The 22,146-nt window shown below is 41.9% G+C and overlaps 1 protein-coding gene across 2 annotated transcripts in view; it reads left to right on the top strand.

Annotated features, from left to right (window-relative positions):
• Positions 1-680: 680 nt before the first annotated feature.
• LOC131103400 (ephrin type-A receptor 5) overlaps positions 681-22,146 on the top strand; it is a 62,227-nt gene continuing 40,761 nt past the window's right edge. For both annotated transcript variants that reach the window (XM_058049676.1, XM_058049685.1), the window contains exons 1-3: positions 681-934; positions 8,580-8,644; positions 16,105-16,819. In XM_058049676.1, the coding sequence (XP_057905659.1) occupies positions 844-934; positions 8,580-8,644; positions 16,105-16,819 (871 nt within the window). In that variant the 5' untranslated portion in view covers positions 681-843. The remainder of the gene's footprint in view (positions 935-8,579; positions 8,645-16,104; positions 16,820-22,146) is intronic.

Here is a 22,146-nt window from a genome sequence, read left to right as displayed (position 1 = left end):
CGCTTCCTTTTGTAACCACTCCTTTGTTGTCTTGGTTGTATGTTTTGGGCTATGTTTTAGTTCTTCAATTGGTTTACAGTCCAGAAGTGTTGAGCCACTCTAGCATCAAACTGTGCTTCATCTTGTGCCACTCTGTTGTCTTGGTTGTATGTTTTGAGTTATGTTTTAGATTTTGAATTGGATTACGATCCAAAAGTGTTGAGCCACTCGAGAATATTACTGTTCTTCATCTGGTGCCACTCCTTTGTTGTCTTGGTTGTATGTTTTAGTTTTTCAATTGGTTTGCAGTCCAGGCAGTGTTGAGCCACTCCAGAATCTTACTGTGCTTCCTCTTGTGGTACATTGTGAATACTGCATGGTCAGAAAATCACAAGCAAAATCATTCTATAATCTTAAATTTTTCAGTCAAAATGATGGATTTCACAGTCTGAATTTATTAGTATCTTTGCCAACATTTGCAGTATCGCCCACCACTGCGAGAGATCGGGTATTATAACGTAAATTGGAAATAAATGAGGAGGAATGGCATCGCATTTGCACGGATGTGGGTCCTGCAGTGGTGGGTTTTACCTGCGGAGGCTCCGTGATTGGAGGTATCCCCAGCTTAACTCCGCCCTCCCGCCGGCGCGCGGCCCGCCTCTCCCGCCTCGGGAGCGCACAGTTTCGCTCCAGCTCTCCGCCGCAGAACATGAGCTCCAACCCCGCTGAGCGGATGCCACACGCCGCCCATGCGTTCAACACGCTAACACTCAGAGAACCTGCCGCTTTTTAGGCACAAACTCACATTCAATACACTAGATTTGTTTCCGTTTTGCCCCTTTTTGTGTGTTTTTTGGATGCGCTATGAAGGAACGTTGGAGGAGTTGTGGCGCGGGGCTGGTGGTGGCGTGGACGTGGGTTTGGAGTGTGGCGTGGTGCATCCCCGCTAACGAAGGTAAGAACGTGTCACTACTTCCTGGCTTTGCGACTTGCCACAGACAAGAGTGGACAATGGACACCCTTTGTTTAGCACGTCGTTTGTGCGGCTTTAGTGTGACTTAGGACCTTTGCACGGAACATGCACCTTACCTCGCAGATAAGCATCATTTATGGATTTACGTGGAATGACACCATGCACCGTGGGGCTGCAGTCCTGGAAGTCCTGTTGAGTTGTCAACATCTTAGCAACCCTTACAATATCTGCCTTTTTTATGCTTTTCCTGTATATGAATCAAGTCAGCAGGCGTTTTTATCTTGGACTTAAAGATAACAAATGAGTCAAAGTCGCTTTCTTATCAAACTTGATGGCAGGGCAGCTCAGTTGAGCCAACATGACAGATCCATAGTCAGCTATATCACAGGCAACATCGACATGAGGGATGCCTATGCAGCATCAGCTCAGATTGCGTTCCCACGCTGCTGTCTGCATTTTAATGGCGTAAGATGAGGGCTATTGTTGGGAGCTATTATTTGGCATTAACTCAGGAAAGAGAGAACATTAATCAGCCTGCTTATTCTTCACATGATGGATTCATTTGGACGACGTATAATGGCTACGTCCTGGTGGTTTTTGTTTGGTTTTAGCACGTATTTCATTGGATTCATTGCATTCCCAGTTGCGATTTGCATGATGTAGCCATGAAGTTCCAAATATGAGCAGAAAAGTATGCCTAAGTTTAGGATGATACCTACATAAATGGACCAAGCAGCGTTGCTTGATTCATGGTCGCTAGGTGTCTGTAATGTTAATGTCCGGGGAGCTTCTTTATGTCTTAAATTGCTTATTTTCTCTGAATATGTCAACCGTATTGGGTAGTACGAGTGTAAAAGTGACTATAGGGGTGTTAGTTTATGTCTGGAGGGCTTTAAAGAAGTTTTTCTTGGCTAAATGCAACTATTTTATTTTTAAAATAAGAAATCCTACTCTGCGGAAATTCACTCATCATGGTCACCAATTAACAATGAGTTATTATATAAGGTATTTAGAAGACATGATGACATGTAGTATTCTACACAGGTCACCGGGTGAGACACACAACCACCAGACTTGATCGACCGGATGGGGTGGGTTGCGAACTTCCAGTTCGTCCCTCACTCTGCTCCCTTTGCACCGGAACAGATTACAGTTTATTTTTATGTATGTCTTATGTGTTTTTTTCTGTGACTGAGCAACCACAACGTTTAATAAAACTCAATAAAACAAAAAAAATACTTAGTGCTTCCACAAGAGGGGAACATTTTTAAATGGCGTTCGAAGAAAAGACCACCAGTTACAGCTCCACGCTCTACGATTTGGAAGGGGGCGGACCAGCCGGCATAATTCAGCCTTGAGTCTGAGCTAAATTAACTGTTACGTCACTTGCTGTTTACACAGAACACATGAAGGACATCAAGTACGGTCATAAAAGTCATAAAATACAATCATAAAAATGCTAAATACAAGCTGCTTTATCATCTCCACCAGCAGCTTCACCTTGAACCTTAAGGTTATGCAGATTAGCGCAAGCCCTAAACCGCATAAAGCAACCTTGACTGGCCATAAACACTTCACTTTTTAATGTTTCCAACAATCTTTTAGTCTTCTAATCGACATATCTCTCCATGGGATACAGTGTTGATGTCCGTCTTCCATAAAAAGCACCAGAAACCTTTCCATCTCGAAAATGGGACCACTGCACTTCTTAGTTAACACTGTAGCTTTTGTAGGAGCAGATCCTTGAACATGTTCAAGGAACGGTTGAGACGAAAAGTGTGGCCACTGTTCTCATGTCTCTGAGCTTTCTATGGTGACTGCTTTCCTTTTCTTTGGCGGACTGCCACCAGAAGAGCCTGCCTTATTGCTTGCCTTAGTCCTACTCGTTCTGAAGCCGTTCTCGTATTTATGGACCAAAATGTAATTTTTTATCCGATAATAGGATAATAGGAACATGTTAGTAACCAAGGAACATCGGAATACAGAAGGACCTAAAACGAGGACCAGCTGTACTAATAAGTGGTGAACTAATACTACTTAGTTCCTAGTAATTGGAACTATATGATGGTGTTTCCAACTTCCCAGCAGTCCTGAATGCAGCAAGAGTCACTTGTTGAAACTGCTACAAACATGTACTTCCTTTTTTCAGTTTTTCTACCCGATTGGGCGCTAATAGATGTTATAGACCAATCCAGCTTTCTTTAACTGTTTGTTGGTGAGGCTTGTGATTAATCGGAGGAGAAAATGGCGAAGACCAACAACCTTAATGTGCCTTTTAATATTTAACGACTTGCTGCAGGAATGAGGAAAGTTCACCACTGGTGAAAAAGTTGTGCATGATGCCAACGTGATTTATTCTCTCTTTTGGAGCGAGTCCATTCTTACTTTAATTGATGAATTTCTCCCAAATTGAAGATGCTCCACATCTGTTTTGGAGATGTTCACCAGGCCCTATTAATAATAATATTATCTGACTAATGATGATGTATACTAGCTGTGCAAGCAACAAAACCATCACACTTAATGGTGGTGCTATGAAGAGAGTGCATTTGCTACATTTGACTAAATGATATTAAATGACTTGAGTAAAGTGTCTGTGTGTGTGTGTGTGTGTGTGTGTAACACAGGAGAACGTAAACTAAGGATCCAAGGGCCACTTTGATATTTGTAGATATGCCAAGAAGTTATGTAACTGCATCACAGTGTATTAGTATCAATGGTTGTCTTTTCTTGCTGTTGTTGTTTTATATTCCAAATATTTCAACTCTCTTCCTATATAATCTGTGGAAATGATATTTCCTCTTTAATATTTCAACTCTATGCTGGCATTATTTTTCTTCAGTTTTTTTGCAGTCTTCGAGTTTGTTCTCGTCAATTGTCAATTTTTGTCTGTATTTTTCACGTAATATTTTGACTAAATTCTCGTGAAATTACAGCTGTTTTTCCCCCCATTTTGTCCTCATCATATTCTGACGTTATTCTGATATTTTGATGTTATTGTCAACCTTTTTTTTCCATAATACTATGACTTATAATAGTAACATTTATTTTTTTATTTAGACATAATTCTTTCTCACAATATTACAAATTTTATTCTGGGAAAATTGAAACTGTTTTTCTTGTTAGAAGACAATTTTTTGATTGTAATATTCTGAATTAATTCTTGTAAAATTAGAGCCATTTTTTGACGTTTTTGTCTTGTGATATTGTGACTTTATTCACATATTATTTTGATCTTATTCTTGTAAAATTACAACTTTATTTAATGTTTTTTATAATACTATGATTAAAAAATATTGTCTTTCTTTAATATTTGTGCTCATAAAATTACAACATTATCTTGTAGAATTACTGCAGATTTTTCTGTTTTTTTTTTGTTTTTTTTTTAGTTTTCTTGTTATGCCTTTAGAATGTGCTGCTGGCCAATAATAATATCACAAACGTCCCCCGACCTGCACATTGGAGCCCCTTGCTTTAAGTTGTAGAAATCCCAGCTCCATGAAAACGCACGCAGTAAAGAAAGGCGACAGAAAGCTGATCGCGGTGAGGTGATGTTATTGCGACACACCTGTCTGCCTTTAACAGCCTTTTAGTTATCGTCAAGGAATTTTCCAACAGGATTCCTGAAGCTGAAAATCTGCTTACTCCTCAAAGTATGTGCAATACTTGAAGTATCCTTCAAATAGTGCGAGTGCAGCACTTGACACCCGCTCCGTGGTTGAGCGGTGATGAGTCTGGATAACGCGGCGTGTAGATCATTGTCACGACTTCAATGGTTTGAGGTGAGCGAGGCAGAGACCGCAAGCAGGCACGTATCCCATATGATCTAGTTCAGCATCACTTATCTCTTCTTTATGGCCTAATTAGTTGTCTAATCGCCTCCTCGGGACATCTTTTATTATTCTCCGTAGAACAGTGGAGACGGTAAGACTAGCGGATGGTGGAGGGGAGGGTTTGGGAGAGGGAGAGTCTCAGGTACAGAACAATGTTTGCCTCAGACTGGCTCCGCCTCCGCGTTGGGCAAAGACTTTTTCAAGGACTAGGATGAGAGTTTTGGCATTTTATTTTCTTTATCTTGCAATAAATGGTATGTTGCTCTGTAGAGTGCGCAGCAGGAAGACGGGACTACAGTGGAAGCTTGGTTAGCATCATTAATCCATTCCAAAACGTACACAAACCAAATCCAAACCTGAATATGTCAGAGGCCAATCATAAAACAGTTATGGGCCCCTGGTCGCACTTTGGGCACCCTGAATGATACACCATCCATCCAATTATAAAGAATTGATCATCCTTTTTCACTGTAGTGGATCAAAGAAATGTCGTCAATGTCCCCGACCCTGACTTTGACTTCTTTTAGGAATGTTTTCATCCTTCAAAATTCTCATGAGAGCAGGTTGTTTTTCCAGTGAGGGTGGAGAGTGTACCAAAAGTACCAAAAGCAGTTAAGCCATTATGAAAAGGAGATTGCATGTGCCCTATTTACATGGAGACTTAACAACATGGGTGGCAAAACCAAGATCACTGAGTTGCACAGAACAAGTTCAACGTTATCAGGGATGAGATAAAGTCCCGAGTGAACCCTGACCGGGTTGCTTTGATATTCCAGGACAGGGTTAAATTCCTCTTTATTCATCTCTCATTACTCCTCATCAACACCATTCCACACTGATGCTTTATGTTTATTCATCCATCCGTTTTCCATACAGCTTACCCTGTTAAAGGTCACTGGGGGCTCCAACCGACCCAAGCTGACTTTAGCCTTAAGGCAGGCTGCCCCATAGACCGGTCCCCAGTCAATGACAGGCCACATACTGTATAGACAAGGAAGCATTCACGCTTCCATTCACACGGTCAACTCAACACACGCTGGCTGCACACAAGTCAGAGTCGTGAACCACTAGAGTGTGACTTGATTTATCTGTACAAAGCACTGCATGACATGCTGGCACTATCGTTGTATCAAGCATGAATAAAGACACTAACAGATGTGCCAATGTTGAAGAAATTGATGATGATGACTGATTAAGAGTCCATCACGCTCCTTTCAACCTGCTGACCAGCGCTGCTCTTAAGGTAGTGAGGGAGGGAGTGAGGTTTACTTACGTACTCGCTCACAGCTACACGAGCTGGCTACTTCTACACATGCAGTATTTATTAAAGTCCCATTTCAACTTTTACAGCATCAGTTACGGTGTCACAGGTGTCCAAAGTGCGGCCCCGGGGCCCGCAGATGTTTTTTTTGTTGGCCCTTAGTACATTGTAAACATACCATTAAGCAAGAAAACTACAAAAAAAGACAAAAATTGATTTTGATTTGAATTTGGAGATTAAATTTATACAAAAAATAGTATAAAATAGATTTTTTTTTTAGAAATTAAAATAAAAATAAATCCTCCAAAATAAAAAAGTCACTAACATTAAAAACAAAAAAATATATTAATAAAATTAATAAAAACCCTGAATAAAGTTGCAATTTTGGGACATTTAGGTTGGGTAAAAGTTATGTATAAAAATAAAAAAAATAATAAAAAATTAAACAGTCACTAATTGCATATTAAAAACAAAAAAATATTTTTATCATTTGCGATATTAGTAATATTATAAACAAAACCCTGAAAAAAACAAAATTTGGAGATTAAATTTAGGATATTAATATGAAAAAATAGCATGAAGTAGATTTGTTTTTTTTTTTATTAAAAATAAATCCTCTAAAATAAAAAAAGTCACTAACATATCAAAAACAAAAAAAATATTTTTATCATTTGCGATATTAGTAATATTATAAACAAAACCCTGAATAAAGTTGCAATTTTAGGACATTTAGGTTGGGCAAAAGTTATGTTACGATAATAAAGTCAAATATGAGAATGAGAATCTTTAGATTTCTCTGTGTGCGGCACTTTTGGAGGTGTGGGGGGTACTTTGGACACCCTGATTGTGTACAAGTTTAGTTTAAAGTTGACCAACTGTTAATAGTAAATTATGAATGAAATCATTCTAAAACCAAGCTGTCTAAGGTAGAAGCAGCCATGCAAAGTCTTTCCTTTTCCTCCACTAAGTAAGACATGGTGGCCACATCAAGTAAAGAAATACTTCCACGTGTGCTCACAACCTTTGCTGATCCATTGTTATCCTCTTTAGACAAGAGCAAGCTTTCGTGAGTGGTTTTATTTATAGGCAAAAAATGGATGGCGTCTCTGGGACAGAACCTGCAATATGGATTTGTCCAGGCGGCGGTGGAGGAGGAGGAGGAGGAGGAGGAGGAGGGGTGTTCGGAGGAGTGCAGCAGTCAGCTACTTGGTCCTGACAGCTTAAATGAAGAGGCTGATGGAGGAAGATTTCAATAGATCTGTTTGAGCTGAGTCTTCTCTTGCTGCTTTAATTTATGTAAATTGATGGTCATGTTCGCTGTAATCACTTTGGCATTTCTAACACCATTTGATGCATGCTGTGCTGATTTGCATTTCGTCAGCTCGTGAGGGAGACGTTGGAAAACAAACACTACACCTGCAGACGTGTGTGCAGGCGTGGGGATAAATGGTAAAGTAGCCAAACAAAATCCAAAATCTCTGACGAAAACCGAAATGTGAGCGTTCACCGATCACTGTTTTCCTCAATTCATTGGGGGGTGGGGGGTGGATCGATCCTGACATATGAAACCGATCTTATCTACCTCTGCAAAAGTCTTCAAATCATCACTGAGACAGACTTCAGGGATTCCTTCTCCTGAATTGGATATTTTCATAGTTCACCGAAAACAGAGCCCTCTAGGCAGGAAGTAACACCCCTACAGTATAGTCACCTTTACACTCGTGCTCGCTAATGTAGTAGAGATAATAAGAGAAAATAAGACATTCAAGACGGGCTTACAGGGCAGATGAGTGGTTAGCACACAGGCCTTACAGCGAGGAGACCCGAGTTCAATTCCATCCTCGGCCATCTCTGTGTGGAGTTTGCATGTTCTCCCCATAGGTTTTCTCCGGGTACTCCGGTTTCCTCCCACATTCCAAAAACATGCTAGGTTAATTGGCGACTCCAAATTGTCCATAGGTATGAATGTGAGTGTGAATGGTTGTTTGTCTATATGTGCCCTGTGATTGGCTGGTGACCAGTCCAGGGTGTACCCCGCCTCTCGCCCGAAGACAGCTGGGATAGGCTCCAGCACCTCCCGCGACCCTCATGAGGATAAGTGGTAGAAAATGAATGAATATTGGGAAATGTTTGTATATTTGTGTATACACATTTTGAGTATTAAGTTGCTGTGTTATGAATTTAGTGCTGTGCTGTGAAAGATGACTCAAAAGTTACAAAAGCGGTAGAAAATGAATGAATGAATGGAGACATTCAAGACATAAATCAGACTCGTCCTCGTGTGTGTTGCTAAACATGTGTTTGCAAGGGGAACTGAGTGACGGATAGACAGGAAGTGACATCAGGGATTCGGCTTTGCATGCTGCAATAGTCGTCTGTGTGACTACTATTGAGAGAGATTTTGAGTAGTATTGTGCCTGTTGTTCCGGTGTGTGTGTCACCAAACATTACAGTAACATGACTGACGCCATGACTACCCAAACATGAAACAGCATGATGCCTTTACTGACTGATTCTTACTTTTGTCTTCCAGTTAACTTGCTGGATTCCCGCTCTGTGATGGGAGACCTTGGATGGGTGGCATACCCAAAAAATGGGGTGAGTGTTCATGAAACCTGGGGAACCTTGGAGGGTGGGGTAGCTATCATGACTGACAGTTGTACCTTACAATAAAGCAGGTTTTGTTTCAGGAATTTTCAAGGTCATTTCAGCTTCCAGGAATTCCTAAGGCTAGATTGAATTCATGAATAAACGATTGAAAGTCACTACGGACTATTTAATTTTTAAGACAGGAATTGGATTTTTCATTTGTAAAGTATTCCCAAGAGTTGGGCTAATTAAAAAATGACTTGCTACAGTTGGAAAAATAGTCAATGAAAAATTATAAAAAAAAGTCAAATGTATTCCAGAACACCTCTACTGATGATAAACTAGTTCACAGTCCCACGCCTACTCCCAGAAAGTCTGCATCGCTTACACCAGCCATAATAATCCATTAGTTGATTAACAGATCATTAACGATTAACAAGTAGTGGTGTTTTGAAATAAGCGGGGTGTTTCTAATGTAATTGTGATGGAGTGTAGTTATGTCATATTGCTACATTAATAACTCAATTCTCTTATTGGGAAAAATCCAAATCGACAACAAGACGAAGATCCATGTAATCCTGGAAGAGGAATCAAACCAGTAACGCTGACCACCGTGATTTCTCAGCTCTTTGTATTCAAATCGCGGCTCCTCCCAGGCTGCTTTGTATGTAGATGGAGGAGATAGCGCTAAAAAAACCAAATGCAGCCATATCCACAATCATATTAATTGAGCGTCATTGTTCTGCATGGTTTTATGCAGTTGCGTAAATAACCGCATTCAGACTCCATGGTGCGAAATAAAAGAGTCCATTATAACTTCAACTAAATCACATAGTAACTTGTGCAAGGCTGTGTTTGTTTTCCATTTAACATATTGTCTCATGACTTGTGTGGGTGGGGGCGGGGGATAAATAACAGGAATTACTGTTGTTAGCGATTAGAATTCTTATTGTGGAAGTCGTTTATACAATGTAGTCCAATCTGCAGCATCCTCTATTAGCACACAAACACACACACACATTTGGCAACCGCAATTGCGTATGGCTAAATAAGATGTTATGGAGGCTTTTTTTGTCACATATTCCAGATGGTTTGTTTCATTCTCCTCCTCGTCCTCCTCCTCTATCCACGCTGGTATCTTTTACATTGGCTTCTTCCATGGGTTGCCATCTGCTTATCTTTTTTTTTTTTTTTCCCTCTTCCCCTGTCTGTGTTCCCCACCGCGTGCTTTAAGGAGCACATGAAAGGCATCGTTAAGGAAGTAAACAACAACAAAAGTCTTATTTTATTTCATGAAACTTTGCTTCAGTTTCCATCTTTTCACTGTTCTATACATTGCTGCAACATTTTCAACAAACTGTAATGCTTGTGATCAGGGAAGATGTAGTCACCCATGCAATAGCAACAGCGAATTTGCTTCGAAGGTCGCTCACGGAAGTGTGTTCCGTGAGTGAGAATGTGTATCTACGGCTAAGACGAGCTTTCATTCATTTTCTACCGCTTATCCTCACGAGGGTGCTGGAGCCTATCCCAGCTGTCTTTGAGGGAGAGGCGGGGTACACCCTGGACTGGTCGCCAGCCAATCACAGGGCACAAAAAAACAAACAACCATTCCCACTCACATTCATACCTATGGACAATTTGGAGTTGCCAATTAACCTAGCATGTTTTTGGAATGTGGGAGGAAACCGGAGAAAACCCACACATGCACGGGGAGAACATCCAAACTCCACAAAGAGATGTTAAGACGGGCTATGTTCCAAAATAAACGTGCTTCTGGTATTTTGTCACTCGGAACTTCCTCATCGTCACCAGGCTCCTTGCTTACATTAAAGCCGTAAAATACACTCATTGAGCTAACCTTGCTAGCGTCCACTCACACTCTGTAAGAGGAGATTAAGTCAGCGTTCATCGCCAATTAAACCTGTTTCGATCGGGAGAGGATTGTATAAAAAAAACAACCACAGGCCTGGCCCGTGGCCCCCTGGGCCACACTTGGGACACCCCTGAATCATAGTCTCCAAAAAGTGTCCAATAAGATGAGAAAATGTTCCTTGATTTGCCATTTGGAAACTCTTGATGGTTCAAAATACTCGTTAAGTTTGCAACACTGATCCCTTGTGCTACGTTGTCTTATTCTCTGGTAGACCAGGTGCGAATGATGTGTGCTAAGAAGCGTAATGACAAGCCACATTCACAGAGAGTCCGTTATAATGTGTTTATAAACATGTAGCGGCAAATTGAGGAGCTGCATGGATGCCGATGGTCTTCTTACTTCGATCACTAATTAGTTTGGACTGAATCAACAGCGCCTCTGCAGGTTATAGCTAGTACTGCAATGCATTTAATAAGCAATTATCAGAAATCTTTCATGAAACACTCCTATCAAGAAAAAGGTAAATGAACATCAGGTGGATATGGATGGAAGTAACCTCAAAATATTTGCAAGCTAGGTCAGAGCGGGAAGCAAGTCTTGGCAAGAACACTTTAAATTGTTCTTTGTCCCGTCGGGACCATGCGTGCCCCCCTCCATTATGTCTCCCATATTGTGTCGTGATGGTAGATTGGCTGAGCTGCTGCTCGCGTGCCATTTCATAAAGGCTTTTATCTGCTGCATCTTCATGCTGGAAGAGAATAAAGAAACATCTGGAAGGAGGGCAGCATAAAAGGGATGGATGTCACAATAAGGATTAGTTTCCTGGCCGCTCCATCCATGTCACCTCATCGCGCTCCATTACCGGGCTGTCATTCCAGCGAATTCCAGGCCCATTTTCATCCCTTATCTGGACCATATCTACTGGACTCATCAAGAGTGTTGACAAAAGCCGACTGATGAAAGTTTTTGGACGTTACGAATCGAAGGTGGAAAGCTCGCATGACAGCTGACAGCTGGCGTGAGATCGGAGGAAACCAAACGGCTCTCAACCGGCTCACGATATTCACACTTGACTTATCTGATGAGGCTTGATGCATGCTCGGAATATTAACTGTCTCGCCGTGCTTGCCTCAGGGATAGATCATTTCAATATCAATATCATTTCAATATTTCAACTATCAAATCCCGCTTTTTATTGATTTTCATTTTTCTCCCCGATCGATTTCTCTAAGATTGATAACTGAATACATTACGGGAGTCGGCTATTGCTTGTCAGGTTCAGTAATTAGTCCCGAAGTAGAGAAAATGCTTTTATTTGCAAAGCAAGGCAAACCACAAGTCGGCCATGTTTCCCCCCCATAGAATTGGGACTGTATGCACATGCCTACCACCTGCTTGGGCAGGGGTGTCCAAAGTGTGGCCCGGGCCCCATTTGCAGCCGATGGCTGTTTTTTATTGGCCCGTGGCACATTCTAAAAATACAATATAACAAGAAAACTGGAAAAAAACAAAAAAAAAACAAACAATTAACAGTAATTTTACAAGAATCAAGTACAACTATTAAGAGAAAAAGAAATAACATTGTGGAATTACAAGGAAAAATAATGTAATTTTACTGGTGTGAAAACATTTTTTAAGTTGTAATATTATGAAAACAAAAAGAGGCTGTAATTTTCAGAAAAATTAAGTTGCATGATGAGAATAAAGTCATAATATTTGTGAAGATTATTTAACGAGAAATTTGAAATATTTGGAAAGTAAAAACAGGTAAAAAGGCCAAAAGTGAGGCCGTAGGTGCAAATCGGCAACCATGTTTTTGTCAATTACTTTACAGACGTTAGCATTGGGAGAGTTCCTGGTGTTACATTACTGACACCTTTACTATATATCATCACAAAGTCTTTGAATGCGTCTTCTGAATGCCTTATATTTGTGTTTTAGTTCACTGAGCTGAATGCATGCTTGAAATAATAATATTTCTTTAGAACTTGTGATGGAAATATGCTTCACTGATCAGGCGTTAAAAATTCACACTTTCTTCAGCAGTCTTTGAATGTAGTCAGTCGTTACTGTAATTATGAAAGACGAGCAGTGTGGATTATGCAGCTCAGAGAAAGGCCTTTTTCTACTAGCTTCTTTATACCAGGCTAAAGGCTGTACTGTGACTCCGATTCCAGTAGAGGTGAGACATATTTAGGGCTTAAACCTAAACCTTAAACCTGTGAAGCCAGTACCGTGTGTAGAAAATAGACATTGGCATGGCCCCAGAATGTAAGACTTGTGAAAAGTGGTGTTCTCCTTTCCAGGCGGTTCGATACTAATTTTGCTTATGACTTTTTTTGTTTATGAACAACAAGCACGCGCCGCTGCCACCTGCTGTTTATAAATGCCACTCATGCAAGTTGATATGAAACATTCAAGTGTAGGTTTTCATCCTGGACAAAGACACCATCTGGCTTAGCGAGAGGGAGCGATGCTTCACTTTCCTGAGCCCTCGATTGAGTTTTGAGACATTACGCTGTCCATTGAAACTCGACGTGATTCGCATCGTCTCCGTTCATCCACTGCCTGTCCTCCCTGACAAACCCTTGTGGTTGCCTCTTTCTTATTGAGGAAGTGTGTACACTGGCTTTAACTAATTTGTCGATAAGAAGGGGAATAGAACCCAGTGTTGGGCTATGAAAAAGAAAAAAGCTGCAAGTGCGTGTAATTAAAGTGAGCAAATCATCAGAAAGAAGGCAGTGGTCCAACAGCATCTGTGTGTGTGTCAGACCGGGTGATTAAAGCAATAATGGTGAGGACACATAGCGGGAAAATGATTACAGTCGGGGACAGAGCAGAGTCAGCTGGATGCCGGAATAGAATAAAAGTAGGTGGGGTGTTTCTTTCATGGATAAGGAGCAGGAAGGACAGTTCGATTACAGTGTCATGGCGGTCAGCATATAATGGGAGGTAATAATAAGTTGGAGACAGCTTCCTCGTGCCGGGAGGGCACTCAGCACAGCCGCGGGGGGCTGTGTGTATGCGGGGGGGTCTGCTGACTGATGTGACAAATGCAGACGCACACCCAGAAACACACGCACGTGCACATAATAGTCAGCAAAACAAACACAAGCGCTAATGAGGCGCTGGAGGGATGCCCACGGGGACGCTTCGGCGTATGCATGCAAGTGATAAGGACAGGAAGTGGAGCAGGATGTAGAGGTGAGCGAGAGGTTGAAAGGATGAACCTCCGTCTCAAACCGTCTCATTAGTTTCCCCGCCACTTCAATAAGCGGAATAAATATTATGACAGAATATGTGGATTAGGCTGCACGGCGGATGAGTGGTTAGCATGCAGGCCTCACAGCTAGGAGACCCGAGTTAAATTCCACCCTCGGCCATCCTTGTGTGGAGTTTGCATGTTCTCCCCGGGCATGCGTGGGTTTTTTTCCGGGGACTCCCGTAAAAAATTTGGAGTCGGTTAATTGCCGACTCCAAATTATCCCTGCCAGACCAGTCTCCAGACTGGAGACCAGTCCAGGGTGTACCCCGCCTCTCGCCCGAAGACAGCTGGGATAGGCTCCAGCACCCCTCGCGACCCTCTTAAGCGGTAGAAAATGAATGAATGTGGATTATTCTGTGTCATTGTTAGACTGGTGACACTGAAAAACTACAAGTCACATGTGTAGCGCTGCAACCAATTAATCAGTGATTAATTAATCGTCCAAATAACAACAGTAATTGTTCTTCAATGTAAAAATTCTGATTCCAGCCTCTGAAATGTGAATATTTTTGTTTGTCTTTGATTGCATTTTGGTTGAGCGGTCCAGTGCCGGATTACCCGATTAATCGCAACAACAAAATTCCAATTAATCAGATCAGAAAATAACTGTTAGTTGCCTGTCCTTTGATGCTGGCTAAACTGAGCTCTAATACCAACTGATTGACCAAAATCGGTCCATGTGCGCCGGCCACCGAAGCCACGCTCTACTGCCCAGCGCTAATTCACCAATCTAAGCCTTAATTAAATATTTAATGGCAGGTTGTATCTCTAATTGTAGCTTGTTCCTTGTGGTGTTGTTAACGTCAAATGATATGTGATGACTTACTCGAGAGTCACAGCAAATTAGCCGACCTTTCACATCGGCGTTCGAAGAATATTGTGGCTCTGCGGCGTTGTCACAGCGATGTCAGTGCATGTGTATGTGTGTGTGTGTACGTGTTAAGCTGCGGGAAGCTCGAGGAAGGCTGCGGGATCTGTGAGATCTAACCAGTAAGAGGCTTAATGTCTGCACAGGAACTGACTGCGCTCCAGTCTGGGACACACAGAAACACAAACATACACATACGTTTGGGAACTGAGGAACTGAAGCTCCATTCCCATTGTCTTCCCAGGTAGAATGTAGGTCTACTGCGTGTAAATCGCTGGAAAAGTGGATGATTACAGCCTGAACAAAAGATGGGGAGGCAGTTGGAAGAAGACAGATGCAGAGAGACATGAAGGGGAGGGAGACAAAGACAAAGGCACAAGGTTGTGTACAGCAGCCACAGAAAGGATGATTAATATGGGCTATTAAGCTATAACACCAGATCATAGTCTGGTCCCTCTGGCCATATTACGCTGACATGATGAAGTGCTTGTATTAGCCATGGGAGCGTGCTAGTGATGCAGATAATAGCCACATCCCGGGAGACCCGCAGAAGGAATTAATGCCGTTGTCTCATCATTTACATACAAACTGCATGAATGGAACGCGAGGCTATTTAACTTTTACGGTGTTGCTGCACAATGCACACCGACGAGACAACTCCGCCCCCATTCATGGTAAACACATAGACTCGGTAACTCCCTCTACTGCGTTGCAGTAGAAAGAAAACCAGGTGGAAGAGATGAGGATTATTTTGCTATCCATATTGAGCTTCTTGCAGTTCTTTTTGTACTTTACTCTTGCCCGTTAAGCCCGGCGTCGGGCTTCATACCTCATTTTGATGAGATTTTCATGGTGCTTACACTCTTCACCTGCGTATAATATGAATGATGAATCCCCTCAGACTACTGTATGGAGGCTTTGAGGAGTGACTAGTGATAAGCTGTGAGGGAAACTATTGAAAACTGCTGTACAGGTACCACCTTGACGTTTGTAGCTCAGCACACGCTGAGATGAATTTCAAATCAGTGGGGTTCCTCAGGGTTGTGGTCCTCTTTCAGTGCTTGCATTCATTCATTCAGGGTACACCCTGGACTGGTCCCCAGCCAATCACTGGGCACATATAGTCAAACAACCATTCACACTCACATTCATACCTATGGACAATTTGGAGTCGGCAATTAACCTAGCATGTTTTTTGGGAGAACATGCAAACTCCACACAGAGATGGCCGAGGGTGGAATCGAACTGGGGTCTCCTAGCTGAGAGGCCTGTGTGCTAACCTCTCGGCCGCCATGCATCTTTCCGTGCTTTTTATGTTAGTTTTTAATTTCCTGGTGATGGCTTTCCCAAAACCTGTATAAACTCCTTTACCAAATGGTGGAAACGTGTCTATTTTGATCAATAACCACAAACTACGCCATCTGACCTTCCGTTTTCACCCATTTTTGTCACCCCTCCAGTGGGAGGAAATCGGGGAAGTGGATGAAGACTATGCCCCCATCCACACTTACCAAGTGTGTCGGGTCATGGAGCAGAACCAGAACAACTGGCTTCACACCAACTGGATATTGACAGAGGGAGCCCAGCGAGTCTACATAGAGCTGAAGTTCACCCTGAGAGACTGCAACAGCCTCCCCGGGGGCGTGGGTACCTGTAAGGAGACCTTTAACATGTACTACTACGAGACAGACGGGGATGAAATGGAAGATGGAGAGATGAGAGACGGAGAGGGGATCACGGTGGAGGAAGACAGAGCGATGAAGGAAAGCCGCTACATCAAAATCGACACCATAGCAGCCGACGAGAGCTTCACCGAGCTCGACCTCGGGGATCGGGTTATGAAGCTCAACACGGAAGTCCGTGATTTAGGCCCTTTGACTCGGAAGGGCTTCTACTTGGCTTTTCAGGATTTGGGAGCCTGCATCGCTTTGGTGTCGGTGCGGGTTTTCTACAAACGCTGTCCTTTTCTTGTGAAAAGCCTGGCCGAGTTCTCCGACACTATCCCGGGATCGGAGGCCTCGCAGCTGGTGGAGGTGGTGGGTCGCTGTGTCAACAACTCGCTGCCTTTATACGAGCCTCCCAGGATGCATTGCAGCACCGAAGGAGAATGGCTGGTGCCCATCGGGAAGTGTGTGTGCCAGCAAGGATTTGAGGAAATTGGTGGATCCTGTCAAGGTGAGCTTTTTTTTTTTTTTAATTTGTGACTGCTTTTTGTATTTTTTGATGTCTTTATTCATCTATAAGGGTTTGGTTTTTTTTGACTGAGTGCATGCATTTTTCCTCGGCTTAGCGGTGGGTTTTCTCCTGAGCCCTGCAGCACTTTGCTGCTCTCATACATTCGCCTTTCTGCTAAGCCTGGAGCCCAAACATTCCCACCTCCGACGTCAACTGACATTCCCTTGTGCGCCCTGTCCTCTCTTGTTTTCCCTAATGCGCTTTTTAACGACTACCACTCTTCCTCATTTTAGCTCTACGGATTTTCTTTTTTTACTAACTTATCATGGACATTGTGAGCAGAATGTAAGCATTTCAAACCAGTCAGGAAAGCCCAAAGCAAAAAAAACAAAACCTTGTTTGGTTTCAAATGGAAATACAAAATATTTTGTTTTCATTCCTTCATTCATTGGTTGGTTCGTCGTTTTTAAGTTGCTTGAAAAGGTCAGACAGAGCGGTTTCTTCCCAGACAACCAAAAATATGATATTTACACAAAAAGACACGCTGTAAACCTTGCAATCCTTCCTAAGCGCCACTCGTTGGCTCCAGTGGGTGCAATGTGATACGCTGATATGTGGGCCAAGCTGATCAAACTTGATCAAACTTACTTAAGATTTGTCAGATCAAAATCCGATCGCTGGGAAAAAACGTGACATTAGCGTCCGCTTATTATTTTTGGTCGCTGTGAAATTTGCGGTTCATACTGTAATGCAGTTTTGTCAGAATTGTACAACATTATATTATCAAGTCGAGGTGTTTGCCTCCAAAATGGATTACGTAAGAGACGTTGGATTCTTCCATTACCAGTTCTGATTGGTAAATAGTGCATAACGTATTTCTATCAATTTGTAACCCAAAATAAGTTTAAATTAATTGGTTAGCCCCCAAATAAGGTTTACTTCATGAACCCCTTTTTTATTTGTTGTAATTTCCCATCCACCTTCATGCTTGTACTCCTGTCAACCCGTACTTTAGTAGTTGGCCATTTGAGTTGCTCAAGGACAAACAATATGAGCTGTGGAGCTCCGCTAGCCAAGTGACCTTCTGATTACCAGACAGCCAATCTACCCCCTGTGCCCCGCCGGCCCACTTTGTTGTTTCATTGTCCCCAAGCTATGAGGGGGAATGGGGTTGGCTGTGCACAAGGCGGCTTTATCAACGACCATTTAGCATGTCTAGTTTTCCATCGTACAAGGCCTCTGGAAAGTCACAGTAAATCTCTCCCGCTTTCCTGAGTTCGCATTGATGGATTCATTGGTCTAACCCCGATATGGACAGTAACCACTTCAAACTTTCATATTATTACCACATTTTGTTTGATGCCTGAAGGAAAAAAATTCTCATTAGCCATGTCTACATGGACCCAAATATTCCAATTGCATTTGGTTTATTTGCTTAAATGGAAAGAATTTAACCTTTGTATTCACCTCATTCCGAAAGAAAAGTGCCAATCTGAATGAATATATAAATCAGATTCCCGGGGGTGGAATATTCCTTTCCCCAATCCGATTGAGGTATCTTGTACCCGCTCAAAGTTGTTCTTCTTCATCGTGTTTTTCTTCTTCTGTTGTCTATTGGCGGTTGGCAAGCAGCTTTCGTGTGCATTAGCGTCATCTGTGGAACAGAATCTAAACCCTTCTATACTTTATTCACAAGTCCAGTCTTATCAAAAAAGAAAATATATATCTATATAAAACATGTCCCGAGTTTAATTTTAAAATATTAGCAAGATTGAATTTGATCTTTTCCTGTTTAAATTTATCCCGGGTGCGTTCTTTCAGCGCATGCTCAGATATGACGTAACACGCAGCTCCAGACGTTCTTCAGTTTTAAAAATGGAGGCGAGCAATCGGCACTGGACTGCTAAGCAAAGTTTGTTTTTGATTCAAACTAAATTTCAAGACTGGACGAACGAAAAACTGGCAATACGGAATTATTCCAACAGAGTGAAAGAAAACTATGGAAAGGCGTATCACGTGATGTTGATGTTTACGTTTTACTGGGCATGCCCCATTGACTATTCTGTTTGATTATAGCTGCGCATGTAGACAAGAGATTGGAATATTCCCTTCCATGTATACCATTGTTTTTGGAAAAGTCATTCGGAAAGATTCCATTCGGAAAGAAGAAAGACTCCTCATGTAAACATGGCTATTGTGGTATATCGGAAGTAAAATACAAAGTGACCATGCAGTCTGTTTGTCTTTAAAAATGAATTCCTTGCCTATGTGAGGCGATGCTCATTTCAGCGAGTTGCCGTGTTCTCTCCCCCCGCTAAGGAGACAAAGTTGTGTCACATGCTAATTATCAGCGGTTGTTCAACATTAATTTCTGGATAAAAGACGTCTCACTGCTCACCAGTAAACACGGCTCACGTCGCCAGTGAAGCTAAACAAATAAACGTGACTCCTCTAGCAATTAATGAAGCCGCCGTATTTTGCTTTTGCACCACAGAATGCAAATGAGGCTGTCACACCGCCAGCCTTTCAAAGGATCTAATGAGAGAGAAAGATGGAGATGAGAAAAGGCAATATTTTCTCCAATTTCGACTTTATATCCGTTTCAAATCTTGAGACAGCTTCACCGGTTATATTACTTGAGAAGTGAAACATTTAGGCAGTTTTTTAGGGGCCGTAATCCCTCGTTTATCACCATGAATTTGCACAAAGTAGCATTTTTTTTATTCACAATTCAAATATTTTCGTAATTAGAGCATGGAAAACTTAATTACCACCTTCTACATATTGTTTTAACATTATTAGAGCCCTCTAGACATGGAATAACACCCCTATAGTCACATTTACACTTGTATTATTTAATATAGACATAATATAGACTCACACTGCCACCTAGCGTTGACTACCTCCTGGTAGTGGCCTGAAACGTTGCAAGTTTTTACACCAGAAAAGTACTTCTTTGAGCATTAGCTCCTACAATACCAGCGATAATGTAAATGGAACATTGTTGCCATTTTTTAGAGGGCTTTATAGTGGAAATAGGTGAATCCCATTACACATATTGTTAGTTTCACATGAGGATTATGGATGATGGGCAAAAATTCCAAATAAAGTGCAGTTTTCCTGGAACTGGGAGGCTTCATATGTGGAATCGACTTGGTTGTTTTTAGGATCTTTGTGTCATCCAGCATTCGCTCCATTACATTAGCTTTTATTGCCGCTCTGCTCTGTGAAAATAATAAAATTGCACGTTATTGCCCGTTCAGGCTATTCAGGCCTTGTTTTTTAAGCACGCACGCCTCGCTGAGTGGGAATTGTTGCAGGTCAGAGTGCAACACAATGTGAGAAAATGCACACCGCCTCGCCGAGCATGATTTAACGCCGTCTTTGTAAATGTGGGACAGAACTGGTCGTGGGCAGCTCATCCTCACCTCTTTTGTCTTCCTGCGGTTTTATTACCGCACCTCATTGGAGCACCGCTATTTCCCTGTCTCATTTTTATCTTTACTTCACTCCCTCCAATCTTTTCCACGCTTGCACGTCTTTTCTTTTCCGTCCCACTTTCTCTCGGTTTATCTCCATGTCGCTGTCAGTCATTTATTGTGTCCCAGTCCCCGACTCGCCATCCCCCTCCCGCCTTTTCTTTCATAAAAGCTCCGACGTTAGCACTTCAGCGGCTTAGACACAAGGACCCCTCCTCTCGTTGAGTCCCAACATTATGTTTCTATTTGGGAAAAACAATTGGTTAAATTGGTGTAAGTGCTTTCCACGGGGAGCGTGGTGAGGCTGGCGAAGCAGACCTTTTGTCGCTACGCGGCAGATGAGAATACACGATTGGAAAGCAATGCATTGTCCCCTTTTCAAATGAGATTATTCTGGTTTATCTAGCAATATTGGTCATTGGTCATGTAATATTTACAGGTAATGTTACTGTGTACAGTAGGTCAAATAAATAAAGTCATATTAAGGCAAAAAAATTGCCTAAATTTGAAAAATGACAAGAAAAAGTTGTAATACGAGATAAAAAAAACAAAGAATAATGTTGCAATGTTCGGAAAATTAGGTTGGGAAAAAGTTATAATATTACAATAATAAAATCAAAATATTACGACAATAAAGTCATAATAGTACCAGGAAAGAAATACTACAAAAAGAAAGTTTAAATATTTGTAAAAATTTAAAAAGTGTACCACGAGGAAAAACAGTTCATACATATGCTTTGTTACAAATAACACAAAGTTGCGATACAGGCTGTTTTTTTTTCTTTAAATATAAAAAAAAATCTCTGCATGTTCAAATAAAACATGTAAAGGCCCCAGCATCCTTTCTTTTTTTTTTTAGTTTTTTGTTTTTTTTTCGGAACAACTGAGGGCATGATAAAAGTGTCTCTGGCTCAGCGTCACATCATCTCTCACTGGCATAGCACTCAAACACTGGTGACACTCAACGAGTATCCAAAATTCAGTGCATGTTTTGAGCCCAGTCCAGATGAACCAGAAGATGTTGTCAGAAAAAGCCTCTAAGCGTCAAAACAAGGCAAAAAGAAGTCGAGCAGGTAAAAAACGTTAGCATATGAAGCGTGTTTTGATGTTACATCGTGGTTTGAGGTGGCAGCTAAGGATACCGTGTTTGCTTTTGTGAGATGTATAGATGTTGGCACAACTTTAGCCGGGATAATTGGCGAGAGCCTGCAGCTCTGTCAGCACAGCGAGCCTGCTGAGCGAGACAAGAGCGGGTGGGGGTGGGGTGTTACTCTGCGTTTACAATAATGAATGACTGCATACAATGGAAGATGGATGGACGGACAGAAGAAATGAATGAGGGAAAAAGTGCCACTGAAGTGAGGCAAAAATGAGGTATAGTTCCTCTCGCCTAATTCCGTCTTTTTTAATTCCGACTTTCGCATGTAGGATAAACTAGGATTAACACCCTTACAGTGGTAAACCAACATCGCCACCTTTGTGTGTCAATTATCGATTTCTGCTCAAATTGTGCATGCATGCAAGTGTATGCATTTAAGTATTCATTCATTCATCCATTCATTCATTTTCTACCGCTTATCCTCACGAGGATCGTGGGGGTGCTGGAGCCTATCCCAGCTGTCTTCGGGCGAGAGGTGGGGTACACCCTGGACTGGTGGCCAGCCAATCACAGGGCCCATACAGACAAACAACCATTCACACTCACATTCATACCTATGGACAATTTTCGGGTCTCCTAGCTGTGTGGCCTGTGCGCTAACCACTGTTGTGATAATTTTGTCGCTATGCTATGCTATGCTATGCTATGCTATGCTATGCTATGCTATGCTATGCTATGCTATGCTATGC

The sequence above is a fragment of the Doryrhamphus excisus genome, chromosome 2 (assembly GCF_030265055.1).
Source record: "Doryrhamphus excisus isolate RoL2022-K1 chromosome 2, RoL_Dexc_1.0, whole genome shotgun sequence".
Taxonomy (NCBI): Eukaryota; Metazoa; Chordata; class Actinopteri; order Syngnathiformes; family Syngnathidae; genus Doryrhamphus; species Doryrhamphus excisus.
This window is presented reverse-complemented; position numbering and strand designations above follow the sequence as displayed.